The sequence below is a fragment of the Armigeres subalbatus genome, chromosome 3 (genome assembly GCF_024139115.2).
Source record: "Armigeres subalbatus isolate Guangzhou_Male chromosome 3, GZ_Asu_2, whole genome shotgun sequence".
NCBI lineage: Eukaryota > Metazoa > Arthropoda > Insecta > Diptera > Culicidae > Armigeres > Armigeres subalbatus.
The window spans coordinates 306,788,056-306,815,473 of NC_085141.1; the positions used below are offsets into that span (position 1 = coordinate 306,788,056).

The 27,418-nt window shown below is 41.2% G+C and overlaps 1 protein-coding gene across 1 annotated transcript in view; it reads left to right on the top strand.

The window, feature by feature from the left end:
- The first annotated feature begins 5,408 nt into the window (after positions 1-5,408).
- LOC134225154 (uncharacterized) overlaps positions 5,409-27,418 on the top strand; it is a 48,010-nt gene continuing 26,000 nt past the window's right edge. The window contains exons 1-2 of the mRNA XM_062704996.1: positions 5,409-5,933; positions 17,842-20,854. Of these exons, the coding sequence (XP_062560980.1) occupies positions 5,931-5,933; positions 17,842-20,854 (3,016 nt within the window). The 5' untranslated portion in view covers positions 5,409-5,930. The remainder of the gene's footprint in view (positions 5,934-17,841; positions 20,855-27,418) is intronic.

Sequence of the window (27,418 nt, forward strand, 5' to 3'; positions counted from 1 at the left end):
CGAAGTGTCAAATGTCATCCTTTTTTTTTTTTTTTTTTTTTTTTCCCTTTTTGTGGCACAGACCTGTTGGTCCATATATGCCAGGTGTATCAAGTCAGAGACGATGGTATTATATAGAGACACGCGGAGAGAATAAAAGCAATTCTGGCTTCACGGCCAGCAGACAAAAAATTCTGTGCGATCGGCAACATAAAAAATTGTGAGAACTTGAAGTGACTCTCAGTGTGAGCAGTTATTTCGTTTGCTCCAACTACATATTTTCTCTTGTTTAGCACCATTTCCTTATATTCAACAGTAAATATGATTAAATACCATATATAAATTTGCTATGAGAACTCTGAAAACATTTTCATTCACTGAACTTTTCAAACTTTTTTATCATTTCTATAATGTTGATTACAATACCTATCTTGCATTTAGTACCGATTGGTAATGTTTGTTTACTTTGCTCGTTTGGTACTGCGTTTGACGGTTCGTTTGGTACTTTCGGCTTCACTGTTTGCGGGTCTCTATCTATAAACAACGTCTCTGTATCAAGTGATGGTTGTCTTGTCAATTGACGGTACGGTAGCGAGTAAATATTTTGATTGACCTCTGTCAGATGCAGTTCCGATCAATTCCAAAATTGCAGTCTTGTGAATCCAGTGCAAATCAAAGAGTTGATACTTATTATTTATTCTATTTATTATTGATACGCGGGAATCCTTCAAACATTGGTTCCGATCTCCTTCACAAATTCGGCTATTTGAATGTATTCATTTGTTTTTTGTTTTTAGGACACGGATGAGGTCGGTTTTACGATCCAGTACAGGATACTTTTGTCTAGCCAAATTATACTTTGGACAGTCATAGAGGATGTGGGTCAAATTTTCTTGAACGTCGCAGTCATCACAGTTTTCCGATTGGATAAGGTTCCATCGATAGAGTCTGTCTTTAGTAGCTGTGTGTAGTGTTCTTATTCGTCCTATGGTAATAGTCTGTGTCGTAGTCATTTCCATCTTGTAATGCCATGGCTTCATTTCTACCGTGTTCATAATTTGGAAGTGTTCTTTGCCTTTTTCCTGTGATTTTGTTACATACTCTTCGTTCCACTCTCTAACCAACTCTTTTTTAAAACTAACAAGTGAGTCACCTGTAGTTAGGGGATAATATTCTGCATTGGATTTAATAATTCCTAGCTTAGCAGCTTCATCTGCTCTGTCATTGCCGACAATATCAATGTGGCCTGGTATCCATTGAATAATAATTTTCTGTAAATTGTTGCAACTAACTATTGTGTTGAACTGTTGTACTAGGTAATTTTCTATGGTGTTGTTTATGAGTGCCATGCAACTAGATTGTGATCCTTATCCATCAGTGATGATGAGTGATGACAGTCGACAGGGATCGTTCAAAAATTACTTCCAAGGTGTAACGGATACGATTAATTTGAGTACTGCAATCAAAAGCTTTCATATTGGTCTGTTAATTGCGCTATTTAAATTAATTCATGAAAAAAATGTTACTTAAGACCTTTTGAAAAGTTAAGCGAGATATACTTTATATCCCGAATAAAAAATATTATAGAAAAACAATACAATTTATTGTAACATTACTATCCAAAACAATAAATTGACCTTAGATTATACTGTAGACGAAATAATAGAAATACATTAGAATTTATTGTTATGAACCATTCAATTATTTGTAAATGAAGTTTTCGCATTAAAACGTACGGGTTGTTAAGTATCGTAACTATACAAAATCTGAGATTTTTTCATACACTTTTTTTGTCAAACAATAGAGTGTATCGTAAATATTGTAAATTCAGTAGAAAACCGAATTATGGGCCGTTCAAAAGTTACGTCCAAGGTTTGAGGGGGGGAGGGGGGTCAAAATTTTGTGACAGTTTGTGACAGGGGGAGGGAGGGGGTTCGTGTTTTGTGACGTCCATCCACAATAAAAAAAAATATTGAAAGCTTTTAAGGAACAACTTGCATTTTAAAAACTTATTCAAACTATTAATAAGGGACATAACTCACTATATTATTGTAAAAATAGTGTATGAAAAATAAAAACGAAAATAATCGCCAAAATAAAACTGACACATGTACGTACAGGGGGAGTCAATGATTTGTGACAGTTTGTGACATGAGAGGGGAGGGGGGTTGAAAATGCCGAAAAACGATGGACGTAATTTTTGAACGATCCCTTATAGCCGCTATCGAAATTGGATTTTTCTCACAATCCATACGTTAAACCTAATTTCGGAAGTGGTGCGTTGGATATACTGCCGCTAACCGCCAGTCGAGCACATCTGTATATGGGCCTCCATATACAGATGTGCGCGACTTGCGGTTAGCGACAGTATAGCACATCACCAAAGGAAAATAGCGCACCAGCGCGGTGTTGATACAATATGTGCAACCATCAAAAAACAATATATCCTATTGTATACAGTAGAGAATATGGTAATCCCATTGTTTACACTATTGAACCTATGGTACTGTTTTATCCGAGATATACTAATGACACACTGGTGGTATTCGTACCATGGTACAAGTTGTACCACAGGTGTGTCACCTTGTACCATGCTGGTACAACATGAGAAACCGTTGTACAATATGTACTAGGGTATATAACCGTGGTACTTGTACCACCAGTGTGTCTTTAGTATTATCGTTAGGTTTCAGTAACAGGTCAGCCTAGAACTTCGCACTCAGATTATTATTGTTGGCGTAGCAAAAGAGGTTAGGAACTTTGCCACCTTGTGGCAACACCGACTTTTGCGCCTCGAAAACACCCTTCAAAACACTTTGACACACCTGTTCAGATTAATTGAAAATTATCATGGCATCACTGCATAACACTTAACGTTTGTCTATTGTTTATTTTGATTGACCTTCGCATAGCTCAGAGCACATCTCTGTCAGGAAGCAAAAAATAACTTGACTTCCGGAGTGGCTAAACCGGCTGGTTTCAAAGGATTAAACCGTGTAGCCGAAAGAGCACCTCATCCAATACCACAGTGTTAGAGCAAGATTACCGGTGGTGGATTGCTCGTGACTTAATCGTTCAATAAATCTGACGACGAAAATATGTAGTCAACGGTAATCGACGTCGTCGGTGAAAAAATAGGTCGACTTGGAAAGTACCCGATTTCGTCGGATGATGGTGAAATTTCGGAGCTGTACATTTTTTTATGGGGCATGTTTGGATTTTACGTGATACAGTAAATACATGTCAAACGGTTAAATAATTGTTTCTTATAACCCTTCATTACCATTTGAACAATAAAACACATCTGGCCAACATTGTGATATGTATTAATTGCATATATTGATGAAGATTAATAATTCGGTACAGCTGCTTAGAGCAGAATCAATAAATATTATCAAATTATAAAAGAAACGTTACATATATTTCAACACTTTGACTTAAAGCTATTGAATGGTACTAACTTCGAGCCAAACGGTATTTTATTATGCGGGGTGGGAAATTGATAATAACTAAGAGCATCATTATCGGTCGCGTTGTGGAAAAACCTTCGCACTAAAAGTCCACCATACAACACATTTTGAAATTTGGCCTCTGGAATGAGTTATTGACAAACTACTAAATGATCGAACGCAGATTTCTAAATGATCGATAACATCTTTGTTTTTGATAGATGTTTTGCTGGTCTTGCTGGATAGCACCAGTCATTCTTATGACCGGGGGATTTAATAATTTCCGAACTGTCACTTTTAAGTTTAATTTGATTTTAATTCGCGAATCGGACCAAAGAAAAGATATTTTAGTTACCAGATAAAGATTGTCGCTGTCGTCTCTGTCCGGAACATCTTTTGCTGGCGAGGATAGGGGATCTAAATGTTAATGAAGGAAAAATACCAGCCGGGTGCTAAGCTGTCAAATATTTGTTGCCTCCAATCGAGCGAATGCCGACGGCACTAACACTACGCCGTGGTCTATGAAAAATAAACACTGTAGTGAGTAAGAATGTTCTGAAACGCACAAAGTTTGGATAATGCAAGAAACAATTGTTTCTGCTCAGCACAGAGTTTCTTCTACATATTTACGGATTTGGTGTCTTTTTGTTCGTTGCAATCTTTAATTTAATATGTGCTTTCGACACCACTCTCTCTTGTAAAAACGGTGAACAATACAAATTTTTACAAATACCACCACAATTTATGATAGTATATGAGCATTTTGACATTGGAGTATAAATTTATGCGACAAATAAGAGGGTACTGTCATACTTGCCAAACTCCATATGAAAAAAATCCGTTGTCGCCCTCTGAAAAATACATATGATTTGACAGTTCGGTACCCAACATGTTCCGGACAGCAGAACAAAGGGAACTGAAGCGACAATCTTTATCTGCACGGTTAGATCAGACAACCCAAAATGAAGTTCAAACAACTCAAATTAATGATATGGAAATGCTAATATCATCTTCCAAACTCAGACGTACATGTTCATGATAGAATTAGAGGCGAAAGTATAGAATTGATAGTTCCGTTAGGATACGGCAGGCATGAAGAATGTTTTGATAGAAGTCGATTTGAAAGCGAGCGGAGGGCAATATTTGTGATGGCACATATCACACGACCTTCCTTCTGCCAAGCTCCCGTATGAAGGGGGAGGGAAGAATATCAGTGTGGAAGCTGATACATATATCTCCACTGGCAAAAGGAAGGTGGTTTGATTTGCTCATATGCCATCGCGTGCGGAAGGATTTTTTCTATCGACGAGTACTGTCTCCAAATTTCTAATATGACATCAGCATTTAGTCGAATAGGATTTTTATTGCACAGTTCTGCTTGAACTGCTATCGTTGGGTGGTTTTCTTTCTCTGTTTTTGACATCAAAGGATGGAATGAAAGAGATGCCAGACCGAGAACAACTCAAAATTTGGGCTGTATACAGATCAAACAAGCCTAAAGGCTTTGGTCCGATTCGTGAATTACTTTTGACAGATATTGAATCATTTTTGATAGATGTTTTGTTGGTCTTGATGGGTAGCACCAGCCATTCTTATGAGCGGGGGATTTAATAATTTCCGAATTGTCACTTTTAAGTTTAATTCGATTTTAATTCACGAATCGAACCAAAGCCTAAAATATCTTTTCCTTCTGCTCTCTACAGCGTTACGTGATTTATTACGGACCCTCACAAAATTTGAATACCGCTGTAAACAAAATTTATATTTTTTTGACATTTTTCACTTCGCGCAAAAGTGACGGATGTGCAAAAATAGAAGTTTGAATGGAGGAGCGAAAAGGCAACCGCGGAAAGTGTGTGAACGAGAGGGCATCATTTGTGTTTTGTGTCGGAGAGAAAAATCACCGTTCTCGGAGAGAATTTTTTTTGTTGGGTGTCAAAAACGGCACTCACACAGCCACATAAAAAGCAAGATGGCCACCGTTGTTCGCTGTTCCTCGTCGTCGACCGTCGTAACAAAAATCGGAAAATAGTGCAAAACCAAGGATTAAATTCAGTGATCTGTTAGCGTAAAAGTGAAGTTGAAGTGCTGGAGAAGCGACTGCGCTAGAAGATCGCGGTCCGGGGCCAAGAAATAGGACATAAATTGTGCCCCAAAAGTGGATGGAAAATTGGTGTCTTTTTTGTGGTGCTGGGTTCAGCAGAAGTCGCAGCACGAAAGGAAAAGTGAAACTCAGCGCAGTGTCTTCCTGCTGGTATCGATTTGTGTTTGTTTTAATTTTTCTTCCCTATTTCTGGGGATTGGTTACTGGGAAGGTTTTCCATACGAAAAACGGGAACATTTTGTGAAGGAATATAATTGAAATAGTGAAACCCGGAACAGGAATCCGTGGGGGCAGCAATGAGCTGAACCTGGGTGTCCCACATCGCCTCTGAAGCAGCGCGAGAGAAGAGGAGCCACTTGAACCGAACCACCAGCAGGCAGCAGCACCGCACACGGAAAATGGTGAGAAGTTTTTTCTTTTGTTTTTGTCTCGATCGATTTTTCCGTATGTCGGAATATGAAATAATTTTATATTTTAAATACGAAAAACAACAGAAATCACCCTATATTTCTAGTTTAGGTTTACCGAAAATTTTGCTCGTATTTTTACGAAACCTAAGATCGGACATTACTTTGTCCCGGAACAACAAAGTACCTACCCAGCAATGAAACCGTCTACTTTTCAAAGAAAGTGACGAGCAATGTGTAGATGCAACTTTCGTCCTGATCCGGTGCTTTCAGCTACATCGAAAATCTACTTCAGATTTAGTTTTTGTATTTGTATTTATTGAACATGTAATACGTTAGCCTGTAGTATGTACAAGTTTAGTCTACGTCAAGTTTAGTATAAAAAAAAAGAGTTTTATTAACCTAGCGGTGGTCTTTTTCGATTATTATTTTTTGAAATAAGGAAGGTAATACCTCCTAGGAGGATGTAGTATGTTTGGCTAAATTCAGTATTATTATTAGTGCTGTCCAATGAGCAGCTCGAAGTTGTTCCCGTCCTGCTCGTTCTTTTTTGTCAACAAACGGGCATGAGCGTGACAGGAACAACTTCGAGCTACTTCGAGCTGCTCATTGGACAGCATTATTATTTTCTAGACTTGGGCAAGAGTGGCCTAAAAGGTGGAAAGAAAGTGTCTCGGTCACAGCCAGACACTTCTTCTTATTGGCATTACATCCCCACACTGGGACAGAGCCGCCTCGCAGCTTAGTGTTCATTAAGCACTTCCACAGTTATTAACTGCGAGGTTTCTAAGCCAGGTTACCATTTTTGCATTCGTATATCATGAGGCTAGCACGATGATACTTTTAAGCCCAGGGAAGTCGAGACAATTTCCAATCCGAAAATTGCCTAGACCGGCACCGGGAATCGAACCCAGCCACCCTCAGCATGATTTTGCTTTGTAGCCGCGCGTCTTACCGCACGGCTAAGGAGGGCCCCCCAGCCAGACACTTGGAGATAGATATTATCAGCTTCCCAGTGGCGTCTCGTAACCTCACTTTTTACCTGTTCAACGAAACAAAAAATGAAAGTTTTGATATTTTGACATCCCGAATATGAAATAAAATAATCAGATTCAATTAAGCTTACCAAAATCTACTTATGTCGATATAGAGAGGAGTGGTATCATACGCGCTTACTAAACTAAAAACATCATTGTTTGCCGCGTATCTTATCTTGACGTAATAATGTAAGATAGGAGGCAGAGTTCTAACTGTTCATGCAAAAAAATAAGCAAGTAGGACGTAGGTAATTGTCTAAAATAAGGTTTACAATTGAATTTCTCCGTTGGTGCGTTTTTGCGGCATTCCCACCTAACGCAATGTTTACGTTTTGGGAAAAGAAATCTCTCGGGAGTCGGGAGCATCGCTTCACGAGAGCAGGTATAGGTATTGGGTATTTTGATTTTCTGCTTTCGTTTGCATGCTGTCTTTGTTTAACCATATATTTTCATATATGCCATCACCTACCGGACAAATTCTAAACTAATCAATGCCTCATGCCACAGCACACGCCTGTCTGCATAATCTTTTTGAAAATCTGCAGCTTAAAATGGGTAGGATTTTCAGATAAAAGCAAAATAAGCCTAAAAACCACTGTTTTTGTACCCTTTTTTACGGAAACCCCTCCCTGCGAGGTACCCGCCCACCTATGACTAATCTTAGGTAACATACTGAAAGATGATTAAATTATCTTTCGAAACAGCCCAAAAAATTGGCCAAACAATAAAAAAGTTATAGCAATTTCAATTTGGGGTCAATATGACCCCAGAGCACAGACAACGTAAGTATTGTGGAGCACAGACAGAAGGTTAAGGGACCCGGACGCTTTTTTTAAAAGGCTTGGAAGCCTCCATTCAAGATTCTCAAAAGCCTTCTTCAAGAGGATCAAAAGCCTCCTTTGAAGAATATCAAGAGCCATCTTTCAGGAGGTTATGTGATGCTTCTCTTCAATGAGGCTCAGAGGTCTCCTTTCAAGATTCTTAGAGGCCCCTTTCAAATGGTTCAGATACCTCCTTACAAAATACTCGGAAGCCTTCTTTCAATAGGCTCGTAAGCCCCTTTCAAGAAGCTCGAAAGCATCCTTTCATGAGGGTCGAAAGGCTCCTTTCAAAAGATTCAGAAGCCTTTTTCAAGAGCCTTAGAGCCATTCTTTTAAGAGGCTTGGAAGCTTTCTTTCAAGAGTGTGTAGGGATTGAGACGGGTATGATGAAACATATAACATAAACTGAATAAGAGGGCATATACATTTCACATGAGTGCCAGATGTGTGAGTGACAAATTGGCGGAGTTAGTCTTCAATTTTGTGATATATTGGTTGTCCGACATTTCGCGGTAAAACATTCCGCGGTTAACCATTTCGCGGTGTACCATTTCGCGGTGTACCATTTCGCGGTCTGTATCATTTGGCGGTAATCTGTTTCGCGGTTTATACAATTTGGCGGTATTCCGTTTCGCGGTATATATTATTTCGCGGTGCTCCGTTTCGCGGTATTCAAGCTTAGCTTATCATTTTAACTTTTTTTTGTATTTTTAAGAGTTTGTCATTCTTTTCTACCAACTTTTAATTTTCTTCTTATGGCCGTTTCTTTCATTGCGTTTCTCTTTCAAGTATTTTTCTCTTTTCTTTTACGCATTATTTTATGTTATTTTCAAAAGACATATACTGCCTGTAATCGCATAACTGTCCCATATGAATAGGAAACCCAGCAAACTATGCGGTTACGGACATTATACATTATTGTCGATATTAGATGAGTGAACTTTGTCATCAAGATACACTCTATCATATGATAAAGGTCGCTGTCTTAATACCTTAAAAGGCTATGATATTCTGGTAGAATTCAGAAGATGGAATGACAGAAAATTATTCATAAGGCAAAAAGTATCTTCCTTAAACGTTAGCCGGTATTAGGCTAAATATCATGTGCTGTCTTCTTCAAATGTTCGCATTTGCCATATAAGACAATATGTGCTGTTTCGTATTCTTTAAATGTTCGCATTTGCCCGGTATAAGGCAAATTGTGATGTTTTACGTTCTTTAAATATTTGCATTCGCCCGGTATAAAGCAAAGTGTGTTGATTTGCTTTCTTCAAATGTTTGCATTTGCCCGGTATAACGAAAAATCTGTTGTTTCGCCTTCTTTAAATGTTTGCATTTGCCCGGTATAAGGCAAAGTGTGTTGTTTCGCATTCTTTGCATACCGTCATCGGGGGTGACAATGGGTCAAATGGGGGTGAGAATGGGTCACTGTTTCAACCACTTAGAATGCTTGTAGATTGGATTGAATGCATCTGAGGGCAAGAAGATTAAAAGAAAGGAGACCTTTTTAGACGATTTTGCTCTTCGACCTCCTGACTGTCGGCGAAAGCGATGACCCATTCTCACCCCCAGACCCATTGTCACTCCCGGTGCGGTGGCGGTAGTCGTATTTGCAAATATGTTTTGCTTCAAAACATTTTTTTTTGTTGGGATTTGAATTTATATTAGTCTGGTGTAAACTCAATGATTATTCACTTTACATAATAATTTGGTGAATTTGAGGCTTTACAAAGCTAAAGAACACATTATTTAACTACTTGTAACATTAGTAAAATTAAACCTGCAAATTTGGTACCTGCCAATTTGGTATTGACCGCGAAAAGTTTCACCGCGAAATAGTACTAACCGCGGAATGGTATACCGCCAAATAATATAAACCGCGAAATGTTAAACCGCGATATGATACTGAACGCGAAATGGTAGACCGCGAACTGGTACACCGCGAAATGGTTAACCGCGGAATGTTTTACCGCGAAATGTCGTACAATCGATATATTTCGCAAAAAGAAGTAAAGCTTCCGAGCTTCTGCGCATCGGGCAGCAGCTGGAGACGGCTGATTCGGATGAAGCCGTCTCCTCCGAACACGACAGAGTGTAAGAAATCTTTTACCATGACCCTATGAATTCCCTTTCAAGAATCTCGAAAGCCTCATTTCAAGAGACTCTTAAGCCTCTTCCAGGGTTTTGCAGAAAATGCTCTCAAAAGATAACGAACAACGATAAAAGAAAGGCAAAAACTGTTCCGAATCATAACAAGCCATGATAACAAATTTATCAAACTTGTATACAAGTGCGAAAAAAACAGAATAGGCAGCCCCCACAGAGAAGTGATGATTTTCGCTTTTTCTCGCTCATTCTGTGTTAGTAACCGTACAGCAGTGTAGAACAAGTTGAAATGCATCATTAGAACCAGTTTTAAGCTTTCTAAAAGAAATTCATCATGGGGTATAGCCTCCCGAATTAGTTCTTTACCATGACAGCTTGCGAAAAAAGTCTCTCACGGTATGCTACACATCGTATATGTATACAGAGATGATAAGTGAGAGACTTTTCATTCTCTTTTGGATTCAATCCCTGGCCTCTTCTTAAAAGGCTTGGAAGCCTTCTTTTAAGATTCTCAGAAGCCTTCTTTCAAGAGTCTCGGAAGCATCCTTTCAAGAGGGTCGACAGCCTTCTTTCAGGAGGTTCGAAAGCCTCCTTTCAAGAGCCTTAGAGGCCTCTTTCCGAATGGTTTCTCTTTTCAAGAGTCTCGGAACTCTCTTTTTAACAGGCTTGAAAGCAGTGTTGGTAAATGTACATTAAAACACTCTGATTATGCGAATACACCCGATTCTTTTTTTACACGGGGGATGCGTTCCGTGTAAAAAAAAGTTTTCAGTTCAAAATTGGAAAATCCGTGTAAAAAAAGTTTTATGATTTCTCGACGAATCATGCAAAATGGAGCAACTTTGCAAAAATTTTGTATGGGATTTTTTTTACACGGCTGTGTAAAAAAAAATCCGTGTAAAAACAGAATCGGGTGTATTTACATTTTATCCAGTCAAATTTCATGCTCCAAACAAGCCGAAACAGTTTGCCAAAAAAATGTACGCGACATCGTGACATTTTTTTGCCGATGAGACAAACTGTTTGTTTGCTGCTACGTTAGAGTCGTTCCGGCATGCGGTCAGCATTTGCAGGAGATTTTTTGTTTCGGCTCGTGCGTGTTTTTTGTTTCGGCTGATTGCGCTCAGCACAGAATTGAGTTTAATTACATGTGGCGCAAAGCCTAGAAGGTGTGCTATCCGTAGGTACTTATTTATTCGTTCTTACCTCTAAAATAAGCAAGGAGTAATGAAATGAATATTTCCCACCGTTTTTTCCTACGTTATGAAATTATTGTACGAAAACATTAATTGTGAGGAGAGAAAATTAAAAAAAACATGAGCTGACTGTCGTCTGCTTGGCGTGGCTGCTGCTGCGGCTGCCGTGGTTTTGTTTTTCTGTTATTGCATGGAAGAATGAATGGTAAAAATAAATGTCAACCATTCCCGTTCCTGCTTGAAAGCCTTCTACCAAGAGGCTCGGAAGGCCCGTTCAAGAAGCACGGAAACCTTATTTCAAGAGACTCGTAAGTCTCTTTTTAAAGCTTGGAAGCATTTCAAGATTCTCAGAAGCCTTCTTTCAAGAGCTTTAGAGACCTCCTTCCAAAGGGTTCAGGGGCCTAGGCTCCTTTCAAGAGGTTCGGAAGCTTTCTTTCAAGAGGCTCGGAAGCCCCTATCAAGAAGCACGGAAGCCTCATTTCAAAAGACTCGTAAGCCTTTGTTTGGGGCTTGAAAGCCTCCTTTCAAGATTATTAGGAGCCTTCCTTTCAAGAGGGTCAAAAACCTCCTTTCAAAAGGCTCGGAAGCGTCCTTTCAAGAGGCTTGGAAGATTGATGTGCTAATTGTGCTGATACAACTAAAACTTTAATCAACTTTTTGGATAGAAACCATGTGAATAATGAAGTTATTAGTTACGCTTATTTTGATTTCGACGATGAAAATATGGGGTACCTCAATGAATGCAAAAGTTCGAAGGGGTACCTCTCAAGAAAAAGGTTGAGAACCGCTGATCTAGCAGAAGTCCTAAATATTTAGCTTCGCTAGACCAATTAATTGGAACCCCATTCATAGTGACAATATGTCTGCGAGAAGGTTTTAAATAAGAAGCTCTCGGCTTATGTGAAAAAAATATAAGCTGAGTTTTGGAAGCATTCGGGGAAATTTGCCATTTTTGTAAGTAAGTGAACAAAATACCCAAAAATCTACTACAAATGACACGAAGGCTTCGCCCTTTGGCTGAGAGGCCCGTGTCATCTGCAAACAAAGATGTTTGACAATGTGGTGGTAAATCAGAAGTAAAAATGTTATACAATATGGGCCACAGTATGCTGCTTTAGGAAACATCAGCTCGATCAGATTTCGAATTCTGATAGTTCACCTGCATGGAGCAATCTGATAAATAACTTTGGATCAGTTTAATAATGTACAGAGGAAAATTAAAATTCCTCAATCTTAGAATCAAACCTTCATGCCAAACACTGTCAAATGCTTTCTCTATATCAAGAGAAGCAACCACAGTCGAATATCCATCAGATTTGTCGAATTAAATTCGCAACTCTTAATAACTGATGAGCGAAAACCAAATTGCTCATCAGCAAAAATATAATTGTCATTAATATGAACCATCATTCTATTTCCCTAGCCAAGGTCACGGTGTAACGGTAGGGGAAGGTGGGTAGACTTGATCCATGGGGAGACTTGATCACCCCCTGTTTTATCGAGGACTAAACTGCCCATAAATTTATAACAGTCCCATGTAGATAGGAAATCAAGCAAACATGGGACTGTTATGGATTTATGGGCAGTAAAGTAGTTTTGTTCTAGCGTATTTTTTAGTATAGATCCTCTAGGAAAATGACCTTTATGTGGTGAGTTATTTTTTGGATTGACAACCTTATTTATTCTGCAGGACGGTTTGTATGTTTTGACCTTCCTAAAGATTTTTTTATTGGCCAAGCAAAATTTGAACAACTTTTCATAACAATGACTAAATGCTTTCGTTTTTTCACAGCACAAAGCCATATCGGGACTGATTTGCGATTTGGGCGTAACTTATTTTGTAAACAAACATTGCTTCATGAATTACGGAGAATGCAAGCGTTTTCATCCTAAACTAATTCCCTTATCTGGTAGAGGAAAGCTTAATCTATCGGATCCATACCGTGGTTTCCTAATAAAATGCTTGTTTTAGCAGGAATTCGCCTTCCAGTGTTTGGTTACAAAATAAGTTACGCCCAAATCGCAAAGCGGTCCTGATATATATGGTTAATGATCTGCAGTGATGAAAATGTTAACATTCCATCAAAGTTTTAGGATAAGGTACCCCGGGGCAAGTGGGACCTAAAAAACACTAGTTCAGCAACATTGTTAACGCATACTTAGAAAACAGGGTATTAAAGAACATTAACCACGGATACATCATTAAATGCTTCCATTGTTGAAGTGCAGAGGTGTTGGAAGCCCTTTATTCAATTACAATTTTTTTTTTGTAGTGCTAGAAATAAATTTACCTTCAGGACCCACTTACCCCTTCAAACGGGGTAAGTGGGACCTATTCTGTTTTCTACTGTAGAACGAAACTATTTTGAGGAATGTAGATATACTGTTCATGTTATTTCTGAGTATAAGTATTTTCAGATCATGGATAGAGATTGGCTGCATGTCGGATTTTATTTTTACAAGATTATATTGTAGATCCAGTTGAAAACCGAACTGAGCTCTCGCGACAATCGCATTTTTTCCCATTTCCGAATGTCGCAACTGCATCGCGAGTGGTGCGCATGATGGCGCACAGCTATGGCATAGATGCGCACTACTCAAGATGCAGTTGCGACATCTGGAAATGGGGGAAAATGCGATTGTCGCGAGAGCTCAGTTCGGTTCCCAACTGGATCTACCATAATGTTAGCAGATATGAAAACAAGACAACAGCCGATTTACTGTTTATTTGACAGTTGTCTTGTTTTTCACCAGCTTACTTTTGTACAAAATGTTTTAGGAGGCAAGGATAAGCAAAACTTTATTTACTTTTCGTATAAATAAATATTTCTCTGTTTAGAACACAAATTATTATATAAATCAGTACTTCAGAAGAAAAGTTTTTATTCAGGCGATGCGCAGTGTTTTTAATTTGTAACAGAACAAAGTTACCAATTTATGTGTTACGCACTTTATTTATCTAAGAATCTGATGCGAAGTTTGAAAATAACAAAACACAAGACAAATCCTGTTGACCTGTTGTAGAATAAAAGATTATTTGCAGTGTGAACGGAAAAATATCGCATCATAGTTATAGCCATTGCTCTTCTTCATGCGGGAGATAATTTACAGAATGCAAAATACACATTTGGTAATTACCTGTACAATACTTTTAACATCGAAATCAAACTGCAACTGATTCAGATCCATATGATATATGAATAACGAAGTTATTAGACAACCATCTAAAAACAGTTAAAATAGCTTTTCGGAAGTATGTCAAAACTCAAGGCCAAATGAAAATTGCAGATTTTGGCTATAATTAAAAATTTCAAATCGTTTTCGATGTCACACAATTATTTAATTGCTCAAAACATTCACTTTCCACATCAATGATAAATTTAGAAACGACTATTTAGTTTGAAATCCATTGAAATAAAATAAAAGTAATGGATTTTCTCGGTAGTTTAAAGTCATGATCAAGCAATAGCACTAGTATGGTGCCTTAAATGGGTTTGATTCCAAATATTTTTGTGTCGGGTGAATTCGTTGATAGTTCTGCTTCATCTTTCTAGAACATTGTTACCATCAAAAACGTTCATCGATTCACCTGCAGTCATAGTACCCACTTACCCTGTATTTTCACTTGCCCCGGGGTACCTTATTTGGATTTGAAGTTATTGCCTCAATATGGGGCCCTCCTTAGCCGTGCGGTAAGACGCGCGGCTACAAAGCAAGACCATGCTGAGGGTGGCTGGGTTCGATTCCCGGTGCCGGTCTAGGCAATTTTCGGATTGGAAATTGTCTCGACTTCTCTGGGCATAAAAGTATCATCGTGTTAGCCTAATGATATACAAATGCAAAAATGGTAAACTTGGCTTAGAAACCTCGCAGTTAATAACTGTGGAAGCGCTTAATGAACACTAAGCTACGAGGCGGCTCTGTCCCAGTGTGTGGATGTAATGCCAATAAGAAGAAGAAGAAGAAGAATGGGGACACTTGATCCCCCATTAGTCACCCATACAAAAATTTGGCGAAAAAATTCAAAAAAATATAAATCTATTCTCAGGCTTCTAATTTTTTTGTAGATTTGACAGATTTAATGAAGGGTTGTCAGGAAAAATTATTTATTGCGTAGATATCATAAAAAGAGGATCAAGTCTCCCCAAATTTTAAAATTGCATGTGCTGTCGAATTCAATAACAAAAATCGTTCACGTATACGCATAACAATTCTAAAATTCCGCGTATTTTGATGAAAAAATATTTAAAAAATCTGAGGGCACCTTTCTAATTTTATCAAAGCAAATTCTTGGAAAGGAATCAATTTCTCCCGAATATTTTAAAAGTCGATTTTTGACAGCACTCCAAAAAATCGATTGTGTATCAAAAACAACAATAATTTAAGGACTGTCATACATCAGTAAAGTTAAATACTATATTTCTTAGAGAGTCTGTGTGGAAATTGCGTATGTTTATTTATTTTTGGCTGTGATACATCGGAAATCAGAAAAGGGGATCAAGTCTACCCAGTCTCCCCTACTGAAGATAATATTCATCTGTGTATCATATCACATTTGGAGCACTTCAGTGCGCCTCTAACGATTCACAGTGGATCGGCTAATTTGCAGCCTGAGCCCCTGAACGTATGTCCCTGCATACTTATCAGGTATAGCTCTTTAAACATAGAGTATCCGCTAGGCCTCATAAGCACTTGCCAAGGGGTCGGGAAATTAACCAATTTCTCGTCAACTGGAAGTAGCGAAGCCAAAGCGTGGTCACAGATAGGATAGGATAGGTTGTAATATAGATTGAAATTGAGAAATCATGAATCCCAATAGATCATTCTTATATTTTAGAGACATTCAATTCAGAATGTTTTCAATTGGGAGTGGAGAACTATTTAGACTTATCAGGATTTGCATCAGGTTGGAAAATTCAAAATAGTAATGTCGATGCAAACAAAACAGCTTAGTGATACGAATCTGAATTTATGTTTCTCCATAAAAATGAATATATTTTTAACTGATTAATGATTTGAGTGTATTGTCGTTGATGACTAAATAGGACCTACCGTAGAGGAGCGCTCGTCAAGGTCTTTGAGGTTACTCTGCATATCAGAATTAATTACACATAATTAATTACACTCGATGATTTTTAGCTAAGCCTCCACCATTTGGAATAAATTTTCAGCATTGCCACTGCTACCCACTCCTTTGTGCTGCTGTGTCCGCTCCGCTGCATCAAATTTTGTCGAATCGCTCTTTGCGGAATCCCGATCAAAATGGCTTGCGTGAGCCGGAAAGCAGCTTTCTTGTATTCAATAAATTAAGCCCGTTAGCCCCGCCCCTTTAGGATCTGATATGGGTGTAAATATAATGTGCACTCATAACGATTGATGAAGGGGCGGGGCTAATGGAATTACTTCATTAGATATAAGAAATCTGCTTTTCAACGCGCGCGAGCCATTTTGATCGGGATTCCGCAGACAACGGACCTTTCGGAGAATTAATTCTAAGAATCTCATGAAATTTTCTCGCAAGGATCTGAATTTGGTTGTGAGCTGTTGGTTATCTAAGATGCGTATTGCAGTGAAGAATAACAACAGAAATTTGACTCAAGACTTGGTATCTGTCTGTCCGAGCGACATTCGCCGATGGGTTGTTGCTGGAGATAGTTTCTACTGAGGTAGCATCTTCATCGATTTTATACAAAAGAAGGTTGATCCGACTATTCGAACTAAACTTTCTTCAAAGTGCAAAACTCACGGCACCTTGCGTTGAAACTGTCCGACCGACACTCGATGATTTTTCGCGAAGCCTCCAACATTTGGAATAAATTTTCAGCATTGTCACTGGTGCTACATACTCCTTTCTTCGTGCTGCTCTGACCGCTCCGCTGCATCAAATCTTGTTGAACCGCTTGTGGCGGAATCCCGATCAAAATGGCTGGCGCGTGCCGGAAAGCAGCTTTCTTGTATTCAATAAATTAAGCTCGTTAGCCCCGCCCCTTTGTGATCTGAGATGGGTGTAAATATAATGTGCACTCATAACGTTTAATGAAGGGGCGGGGCTAATGGAATTACTTCATTACATATAAGAAAGCCGCTTTCCGGCGCGCGCGAGCCATTTTAATCGGGATTCGGCAGACAACGGGCCTTTCAAAGAATGTTATTTGCCACTGCCTTGCAAGCGGGCAACAATGCAACACCAAAAATAATAAAAGATTTAAAAAATAAAAATTTACGTAAAACAAATAATAAAAGAGTCCTAATTGGAAAACGCATTACAATGATCTATCACTCCGCCGCCGATAAAATTTCAATCGGCGCACAGGTCATCCTGTACCAAGCATTTTCTTGACATTGATAAGCAGCCTAGCGGTAAGATGCGCGGCTATAAAGCAAGACCATGCTGAGGGTGATTGTGTTGGATACCCGGTGCCGGTCAAGGCTATTTGGAAATAGTCTCGACTTCCCTGGACATAAAAGTATCATCGTGTTAGCCTCATGATATACGAATGCAAAAATGGTAACTTGGCTTAGAATATATATAGTCATCATTAATATGTGTCGAAAATTATTGTAAAAATTTGACCTGCAACATGTAAAGCCGTAAGAGCTTATTACCATTACTTAATATCGGGAGTTATGGGGAAGGGTGTTGAACAACTAAAAAAAAATATCTTACGTTACAACCTCTACCTCTTACAAATATTAGTACCTTACTAATGCAGATCAAATTATTGGTGTTTTTCAATTTCAGACGAAACTCGTGCAACAGCCGTCATCATCATCGGGTGCTGCTGATCAGCCCTTTCCGGAAGTGTCGGAACCGTGCGGTGACGATCATAGCCAATCGTCACAGACCAGTTCCACTTCTTCGAAAGGTGCAACAATGCCAACCTCAAAGCAGCGCCCTCCGCAGCAACACCAACCTCCTTCGTTTAGGAGAACATCAACACGTTTGACCTCAATCCGGAACGACAGTCTATCATCGTCGTCATCGTCTGCATCATCGTCATCCTCATCATCACTATCTTCGGCGGCCGATCTGGAATCAGGACCGGATATCAAACTTCCAGCAAGCGAGGACTGTTTCAAAGTGCCATCAACTACTCCGGGAACCCCTTCCTGCGAGGATCAACATGAATCTGGGGTCGTTTGTCGATTGCCTCTAGATCGACTACAAGCGATTCTAGGGGCGTTGAACATTTTGAAAAGTCCTGCCGAGAGTGAATCCGGCACCAGCACCAGCCCCAGTCCGACGTACAAATTGCTCTGTTTGTATTGCGATCGCACATTTGCCAGCCAAACATTAATGGCCAAACACACCGATCGGGTTCATCGGATACCTAAAGATCGTCGGAGCAGTAGCCGCGTGGTACCAGCCGTAAACGATGGAGCATTCCCCAATTGCAGCTATTGCAGCAAAGGAAAAATTCTCAACCTTGCCTCGGAAGATCTCTCTCAGCTTTTCAAACATTTAGTCGATCAACATTCCGATCGTTACTTCGCCTGCGAAAGGTGTGCGTTACGTTTTCCGAGCGATGAATCACGAGATGCTCATATGGAATCATTGCATCAACCTGCTACCAGCACTCCAGAAACACGCACTAGGCCCAAGTCGAAAGCAGCCTTAAAAAGCTTCAATCTCAACAAGACGAAAAACTGCGACATCATTACCACGCCTCTCACAATTCAGGTAGATTTCGATACAGAGGCCATCAAGAATCTCACCATCGAAAATATTGAAGAAGTAGATTCTCTTTCGGCTGTGCTTGGCATGGTCAACAATTCTTCCAATCGGCTTCGAAGTTCGGGAAGGACCTCTGCCAGATCGGTAACCGCACCATCTGGATCCTCCAAATCAAAAGTGTTGAAAAAATCCGACAAAATGCTTATGCGCACCACGGAACCAACACTGTACCGACTCGGAATCGCGCAGCATCGAACAGCTCGGCAAGGTCGACGGGGCGCGAGCACCAAGAACCGGCGGAAAGCCCCCGCAGACAGTGCCAGTTGTTCATCTTCCCTCTCTGGAACATCATCTTCCCAGCCGGACAATCACTACAACAAAATCACAAAATTAAAAACCATTCGCTCCACGCTGAACAATCCAAGCGGAACTTCAGAGACTGATTTCGTAGTCTCACGCGGGGGTAAAAATGACATCGTTAGCACGTATGATGACGATTTTTACGAGAACGTCAACGCAAATGTCCGTCAAAATCTCAGCTGCCATCTGGATGGAAAGCTGGAAGCATCGACGCCAAATGCGCCATCTCCCATGAGTCCGATTACTTCGGCCCCGGCGATTCGTTCTATCGTGGTTAAGAGTCCACAAGAAGCCGAAAGCAAAATTCATGAGGCCACGAACCTGCCGGCAATGACAGTTTTCCCCACGCTGCTCACCATCGAGCAGTTCGGGACCGATCTCCTGCCATTGACCAAAATAAAGAAACCCATCACAAAGAATTCTTGGAAATGGAAATGGGACTTTGTCAAGAAGTACAAGTATGTCAACGAGAATGGCAAAATTGTTAAGAAAGTCAAACAACCGGTTCTCGGGCAGCGGGACCTATCCAAGTTGGATATGTGGACCCAGTTGACAATGCGAACTAAGCACGAACTGATTCGGAATTGTCGGAACATATGCAACCCAAGCAGTTACATCTCCGACGTTGGTGATTCCCTCCGACAGGAGCAACGGAAACAAGTCGATGAATTGAATCGCATCCTAGACTCTCGTCTTTTGCCACAAATCAATTTGGAACAGCACGATCAAAGTATTATTAAACTCGAAGCGGAATTATCCGAGGAAGGCGAAGAGTACTCCGACCAGTATTTGTTGGAAAACCAACACTCGAACACAATCGATGAGGAGTTCATCTCCACTTTGCAGCTGCTACGACTAGCCGATTCCAGCAATCGCAAACAAGTAGTTCTCAGCGGCGAATGGGCGCGTCCTCGATGCTATATCTGCTACTGCTGCGGGGATAAGTTCAACTCACTCAAACAGATGGAAGAACACAAAACTTTCCGCCATCCATACGTCTACTCCACCTACTACGAAATCGTCGGCAGGGAGCTTATTGAGAAGCAGCTGTTCAAACATTTCTTCATCCCGCTCTCGGCCCTCACTATGCACCGTATTCACTATTCACGCCTTTCGTCCTACCTTCCAACTTTTGAACGACGATTCCCGCCAATTCGGCAACCATCCTCCGAGTCGACTGCCACCATCACTGAAATCAAAAGCGAAGATTCCTCCTCGAACGAGGCTACCTCGTTCTCAACAACCACCTCTTCCTCATCTATCCTGTCGATATCGGCCAACACGGCCACCAGTAGCGGTTCTTCCATGTCCTCACGATCGGCCCTGGACGCGCTCCTCTCGGCCGGTAACGATTACACGACCTCCTTTACCAACTACCCGGCGGAATCTCTGCCGGTTCGGTGCTCCAAATGCGACAAAGAGTGCGTCAACACGCTGGTCCTGTACGCACATATTCTCAACTGTACCAACGACTACATCTGGCTGCAGGCGAAGAAACGGATGAAGTACCGTCGGGCTAATCGACGTCGCAAGGGATGCAACCGCGCGGCACTGGCTGCTCGGAAAGCCCAAATATCGCAAGCCGCCGCAGTGGAGAAATCCGAAACAGCCAGTAACCACTCCGGTGGGGATGCCGACAGCAGCAGTAGCGGCAGCACCGCCGGATCCGACGCCAAGAAGAAATCGAAATCGTCCCCTCCACGGCCAAAGGAAAACGACAGTAAGTAGTTTGTATGTGATTATAATTTATTATTTTATGTAAAAGCACCTTTCCTATTTAAAGCTGAAGGCTATTTAGGAAATTATCACAGGCAAACGTCAAATTCTATCATTTGATAAAATGTATCAGGAAAGCAGTAATCGACCAGCGCCTAACAATATACTGTTTATCATCGATTGAACTTGCTACTGACACAAGTAAAGTTTTTGGACTAATTGAACAGTGCGTGATTATTTAGAGAAAAATAGCATAATAGCGGTAGAATTTTGGGGTACTCTTCTTGCCCCGTCCTCCCCTAGTGGCCTTTTTATAGTTCAATAACATTCTCATAAGTTTGGTCTTACGTCCAGTATCCTCAGTGTATATATTAATTCTTTTCTTAAACATTCCTATGGGAGCGGTTATAACTCCAAAATATGCGTAGGGATCGTCGATGTTTTTTTTGCATGAGTACCTGGCGGTACATTTTAGATACACCTCCGGCAAACGCTATTTTGAGTTTTCGGAAACGAGGACGATGAATGCGGTTTTTTATGTACCATACAGGTCCGACTTGAAGCACATCGTTCAGGGACAACTCTGCGAGGTATAATTTGGCTCTAGCATCGAAAACAGCTCGCCCTGAAGGCATTTCATTGTGAAACTTGATGGTAACCATGCGCCATGTAGTTCACCAGTTGGTTCGGTAGATTGTCGACTTCATTTACTTCATGGCAGATGGCAGTTCCCAAGATCTTCGTACTCCCGGAGGAACCCCACATACTGCGACTGTAGATCGGGTTTGCGGAATAATAATCGGAGTTGCAATATTGAAACCGTCATCTCGTTGATAGGAGGACAGAAGGTGGACTTTGCATGCCAATCCTTCGATAGAGAGCTTGGAAGCAAATCGTCATTTTCTCGATTTACCAGAACTGCTGCATCTTTCGCCTTTTGATGTCGTCCACTGTGGCACGATGAAATTGCTGACCTTAAGGATCGGCTGGGGCAAGTGTCTTTACCAAAAAAGTGTGCTGATGTTCGCAGGGAAGATGGCCTTCCATGGAGGGAGGTCGTGAAGTCCAAAAATGCGAAACGAGCGGAAAAGGAAGCCGCAAATAAAACGGCTTTAAGAGAGATAGGAGCGGTGGCCATGAAGAGTGACGCCCGTATGCGAAAGGGCGCATCTTCCAATGGCTGTAGTCGAAGGGACAGAGGCGATTCAATTATTGTCAAATCCGAGGGCAAAAGGTACGCCGATGTATAGAAGACCATGAGAAGCGATGAAAAACTCGCTGGCTTGGGTGAGGATGTCAACTGCATCTGCAGGACGCAGAAGGGTGAGATGATTCGCGCCATGAAGCGGGATGCTGCGCAAAAGTGCTGCATATAAAAAGTTTGTCAACTTTGGCGCTGGAGCTGACTAATGGGATGCAGGTTAAGGCCTAGAAGTAGTCCAGTGTCGGTCCTGGATGAAATAACCGAAGCCGGAGACCTGGTTGCTGCACTGAGAGATCAAAGGTCAAAGAGCGGAAACGTAGGTTGCTACATTCCAAGTACCCTTGGCTGTTGTCAAGAAGGTGCTGGACGAGGCCAAGTTGAAGGTCAGTATGCACGATCAGCAAAAACCAACGAACTCAGGTCTGCTTTAAGTGCTTTGATTTTGGACATAAGTCTTATGACTGTAGGGGTCCAGATCGGAATAGGCTATGCCGGAGATGAGAAGCTGAACATGCGGGAAGTATCCATGCCAGGAAATAGTTTCATCTCCGGACGATGATGGTTTCGTGATAGCCAAAGTAAACGGTGTTTACTTTTGTAGCTGCTACTGTCCTCCTAGATGGAACACTAACTGGTTTGAAATAGCAGAGCAGATGACTTAGAATGTCTGGGCAGTGCACTGGAAATCCCAACACCAGAGGTAATTATCCTGGTAGAGTCGCTAAGAATGGAGGGTTCATGATGGGTATACTTCGAGCGACGATCAAAAAGTACGGCTTATAGTCAATTATACCCCCAATAAAATCACAAGGCGGGTCAATACAGGATCTAGGATATCGCAGTTCAACTCGGAACGGTTAGAGCAATCATTACGATGGGAAAATCGGGCTCTTGGCCTGAGCGGTGACGAGTTATCCGATGTCCTGACACGAGCTTGTCTTGATATAGAGTTAAACACAGTGGTTTGAATCAGATGTGTTCCGGGAGTTCGAGGATCGCTCCTCAAAAAACTTGTGGCTACCCCGTCCGGATACTCCTACGATCATGATCTCCGACGAAATTGGAGCATCGCCGTTTTCGACTCCTGCGTCCGGAGTAGATTTGACTTGCTAAATGCTAGCAGCCTTCGGCGCAACCTGTTACTTGTAATATCGCACTGTGAATTGATCCATTCTCTTCGTTCCTGTACGCCAGAACGCACTGCCTGTTGCCCTATGGCAGACCCCGAACCACTCGATTCAGTCCCGCTAGCTGCTTCCTGCCTGCACAATCGAACTGTTTCCTGCCATCATAGTCGTTCTGGCTCTGCTATCGAGTTTGGTGTACTTCACTGTACCTTCAAGCGGCAGATCCAGTAGTGATGACGTGGGTATCCCAATGAAATCTGGTCAGATCCCCAAAATAATATCAAATTTTACTATTAATATATGAATAACTGAATAGCAAAATCTGATATTAGTTTGTTTGATATAGTTGCTAAAATAGCAAAAATAATAACATACATTGCTATAGCAAATAACTCATAAATAACTCATTTTGCTATTATAATAACAAACCAATAGCAAAATATTTGAAGAAAAGAAAATATCAAAATCAGTTATTATTGATATGTTCAAAATGCAAATGATAAATGAATAACAAATTTTGCTATGATTGCAAAATGTGTTCTTCATTTGTTGTTCTGCTCTTTCTTACAATAACATATAAATAACTAATTTTACTATTATTACAAAACTTGTTGTTGGGATGCTATTTTATGTTATTTATGAATAACATACGAATAACTAAATCTGATATCATAGCAAAATTTGTTATCATTATGTTATTTGTTTGTTATTCACCTCTACCCGGGATAATGGCACCGATCGTTGGCTTCAAGACCTTCAACGGTCGTTGGTAACCAACAATAAGACTGTTGAACGTTACCAGATTAATCAAGGCATCAAATGGGTCTTCAACCCTCCATCGGCACCCCATCGTGGAGGAATTTGGGAAGCCGCCGTGAAAAGCGCCAAAAGGCACATCACCGCGGTTGTTGGATCTGAAGCTGTCACACATTGGAACAACTCAGGAAAAAGACGGTCAAAACCTCATTGTGGCGTTCAATACAGATTTAGAACCATGATTTTTCCATAGAATGTGCTCAAAAAGCTGCCCGACAAAATCTAGAGCGTGAAATCCACACTCTAAAAAATCATCACGTCATATTCACGTGAAAAATCACGTAACTGATCTGTCTTGAACAAATGACGATTGTTACGTGACGTTAGTAATGCTCACCTTAAATTCACGTAACTTTTACTAAAAATCTTGGTGAACATGACTGTATATCCACGTAAACATTTTAAGTAAGATTGTGTTAGTGTGATTGCAGCTTCGGCATTTGCGGAAGACCTGAATAGTAAATAATCTTCATGTCAGATTTACCTGAAAACTAATATGGTTCTCATCCACTGTTCTTGAATATTTCAAAAGAATTGGTTTTCGGGAGATATGTTGGTGAATCAAAAAAACACGCGTCTTAACTGGTCGACAAATTTATTCCAACTGTATCTTCTTATTCTATTACATTTTCTCTCTCCTTCTTTTCGCGCCTAGAAGAAGCGGCGAACATGGGCGAACATCCTTTCGCGCCAAGAGCAAGCGGCGATCGATCCTGACTGGGGGTCGCACGATGTAAATGCATTTTTATCATCATACTCCCCCCGTTGAGTCCATCGGATCAACATTTGGAAGGAAGCAAACCTTTGCTACCGCTCGTCGAAACTCCTTTGAGTCAGCACGGACTGTAACGACTCGCACAATGCCATCCTGTCCAGGGTGTGTAGCCACGATGCGTCCCAATCGCCACTGGTGCGGTGGTGCATTATCGTCCTTCAGTACGACTACGGCGCCAATATCGATTTTCGAAACTTCACTATTCCACTTCGGTCTGGATTGCAAATAATGCAAATACTCAGCTGACCAGCGCTTCCAGAAATGCTGCTTCATTAACTGAATATGTTGCCAACGTCCCAATCGACCAACCTTCACATCCTCATATGACGGTTCCGGAATGCTCAAAGCTGATCGTCCGATAAGGAAGTGTGATGGGGTCAAAACCTCGATGTCGTTCGGGTCATCCGATACAGGAATCAATGGACGACTGTTCAAGATGGCCTCACACTGCGCTAGAAATGTTGTCATTTCTTCGAACGTTAGTTTGGTCTCACCGACGACACGCTTCAAATGATGTTTGACGGATTTTACCCCTGCCTCCCATATACCACCGAAATGCGGACTACGTGGCGGGATGAAGTGCCATGCAATTCCTTTGGTTGTACAGAAATCGTTCAATTTTCGTTGAAGTGCCTGATCCTCGAATATTCTGCGCAGCTCGGCTAGCTCATGATTCGCACCAACAAATGTAGTTCCATTGTCGGAATACATATTACTCACCATACCACGTCGGCTGATAAACCGTTGTAGAGCAGCGATGAAGTTTTCTCCGGTCAAGTTTGATACTACCTCAATATGAATGGCCTTGGTGGCCAAACAAATAAACACTGCGATATAAGCCTTGTACAGCGTTTTCTTCCTACCAGCTTCCTTGAGATATACTGGGCCGGCATAATCGACTCCAGTATTCGAAAAACGGATGAAGGTGTAATCCTGTAGTCTGGGAGGTCGCCCATGAACTGGTTCACCGGCGATGGATTGTGCCGAAAACAGACATAGCATTTGGAGACGATGCGTTTTATTAGCAACCTTGCTTTGATGGGCCAATGGCGTTCGCGTAGAATAGCCAACAATCCTCGTTGTCCAACATGAAAATTATCGATGTGCAGTTGACGAACCAGAATTTCAGTCACGTGATGCTTTTCTGGCAATAATATTTGATGCTTGCCGTCATAGGGTATCGATGAATATTTCAGGCGACCACCAACCCTGATGATCCTATCCTTATCGATGAAAAGAGCTAAACCTCGGTACTGCTTTAACTGCTTACCCTTTACCATAGCATCGAAAATCTCATCAAACGCCTCCTTCTGCACGAGCTTCAGTATAGTTTGTGTTGCTTCAGCGATTTCACACACTTGCAAGTCGGAAGTGTTACGAACCTTCGTACGCACGTTTTTGATAAAACGCAACACATACGCCCACGCACGTTGTAGGCGGCGAAAACTGCTCATCCTTGTCAGGTCCAATGACATTGGTCGTTGTACGGCAGTTGCAACTAACGCCGGCTTAAGTTCTGGCAGCTCATTGTCATCCAAATAAATTCTTTCAACGTTGTCAGAAGAGTCTTGCAGCCACAGAGTTGGTGCACCTTTGAACCACTGTTCCATCTCGAATAGTTCTGCCGGTAGTACACCACGGGAAATTATGTCGGCAGGATTGTCATACGTTCGCACATAACACCACTTGTAGTCCTGCGTTAGCTCGTGTATTGTAGCAACACGATTTGCAACAAACTGATTCAAAGCAAGCGGTGACTTTGCAAACCAACTCAAACATACTTGTGAGTCAGTGTGGAGTGTCACTTTCGAGAAAGGTATTTTCATCGCCGAAATCGTTTTCTCCACCAAACGTGCCAGAAGCAGTGTTCCGCATAATTCCAGACGAGGAATAGTCATTGGCTTCAAGGGAGCCACTCTCGATTTGCTGCAAACTAGCTCAACGCTCACAGTTCCATTAGGGGAGATGCACCTAGTGTACAAGACTGCCCCGTATGCACGCTGGGAAGCGTCCGAAAATCCGTGAAGCTCCAGTGTTGTTGCCTCACTTGTGATTACACACCGTTTCTTTCGTAGCGCGTTAACCAATGGAAGCTGTTCTCGGAATGTGGTCCACAGTTCGTTTTGTTCGTTAGGAAGCTCGTCGTCCCAATTCAATTTCAGCCTCCATAAGTCCTGCATCAGCAGTTTCGCTGTCGTCGTCACAGGACCGAGATATCCACACGGATCGAATAGGTGTCCAATCGCAGAAAGTACGCTTCGTTTGGTTGGCCTCGTGTTTCCTACTCTGCCATCCAATAAGGTAACATTGAATGTGAAGTAGTCTTCGTTGGGATTCCAAATAAGGCCAAGAGTCCTAATCACGTTGTTGATATCGGCTTCTTCGAAGTTGAAAAGAGTCTCTTGGAGATCGTGTGGTATGGTATCTCGCACAGCTTTGCTGTTGGAGCAAAACTTGTGCACTCCAAATCCTCCTCGTCTTAGAAGCTCAGTTAGTTGCTTGTAGATTTCTATTACTTCTTGTTCGTTCCTACCACCGGTGAGAAAATCGTCGATGTAGCTGTTGTCCTCAATGACTTTTGATGCAAGTGGTAGGTCGGTTGCTTCATCCTTTGCCAATTGCAATAATGTTCGCGTTGCCAGATAG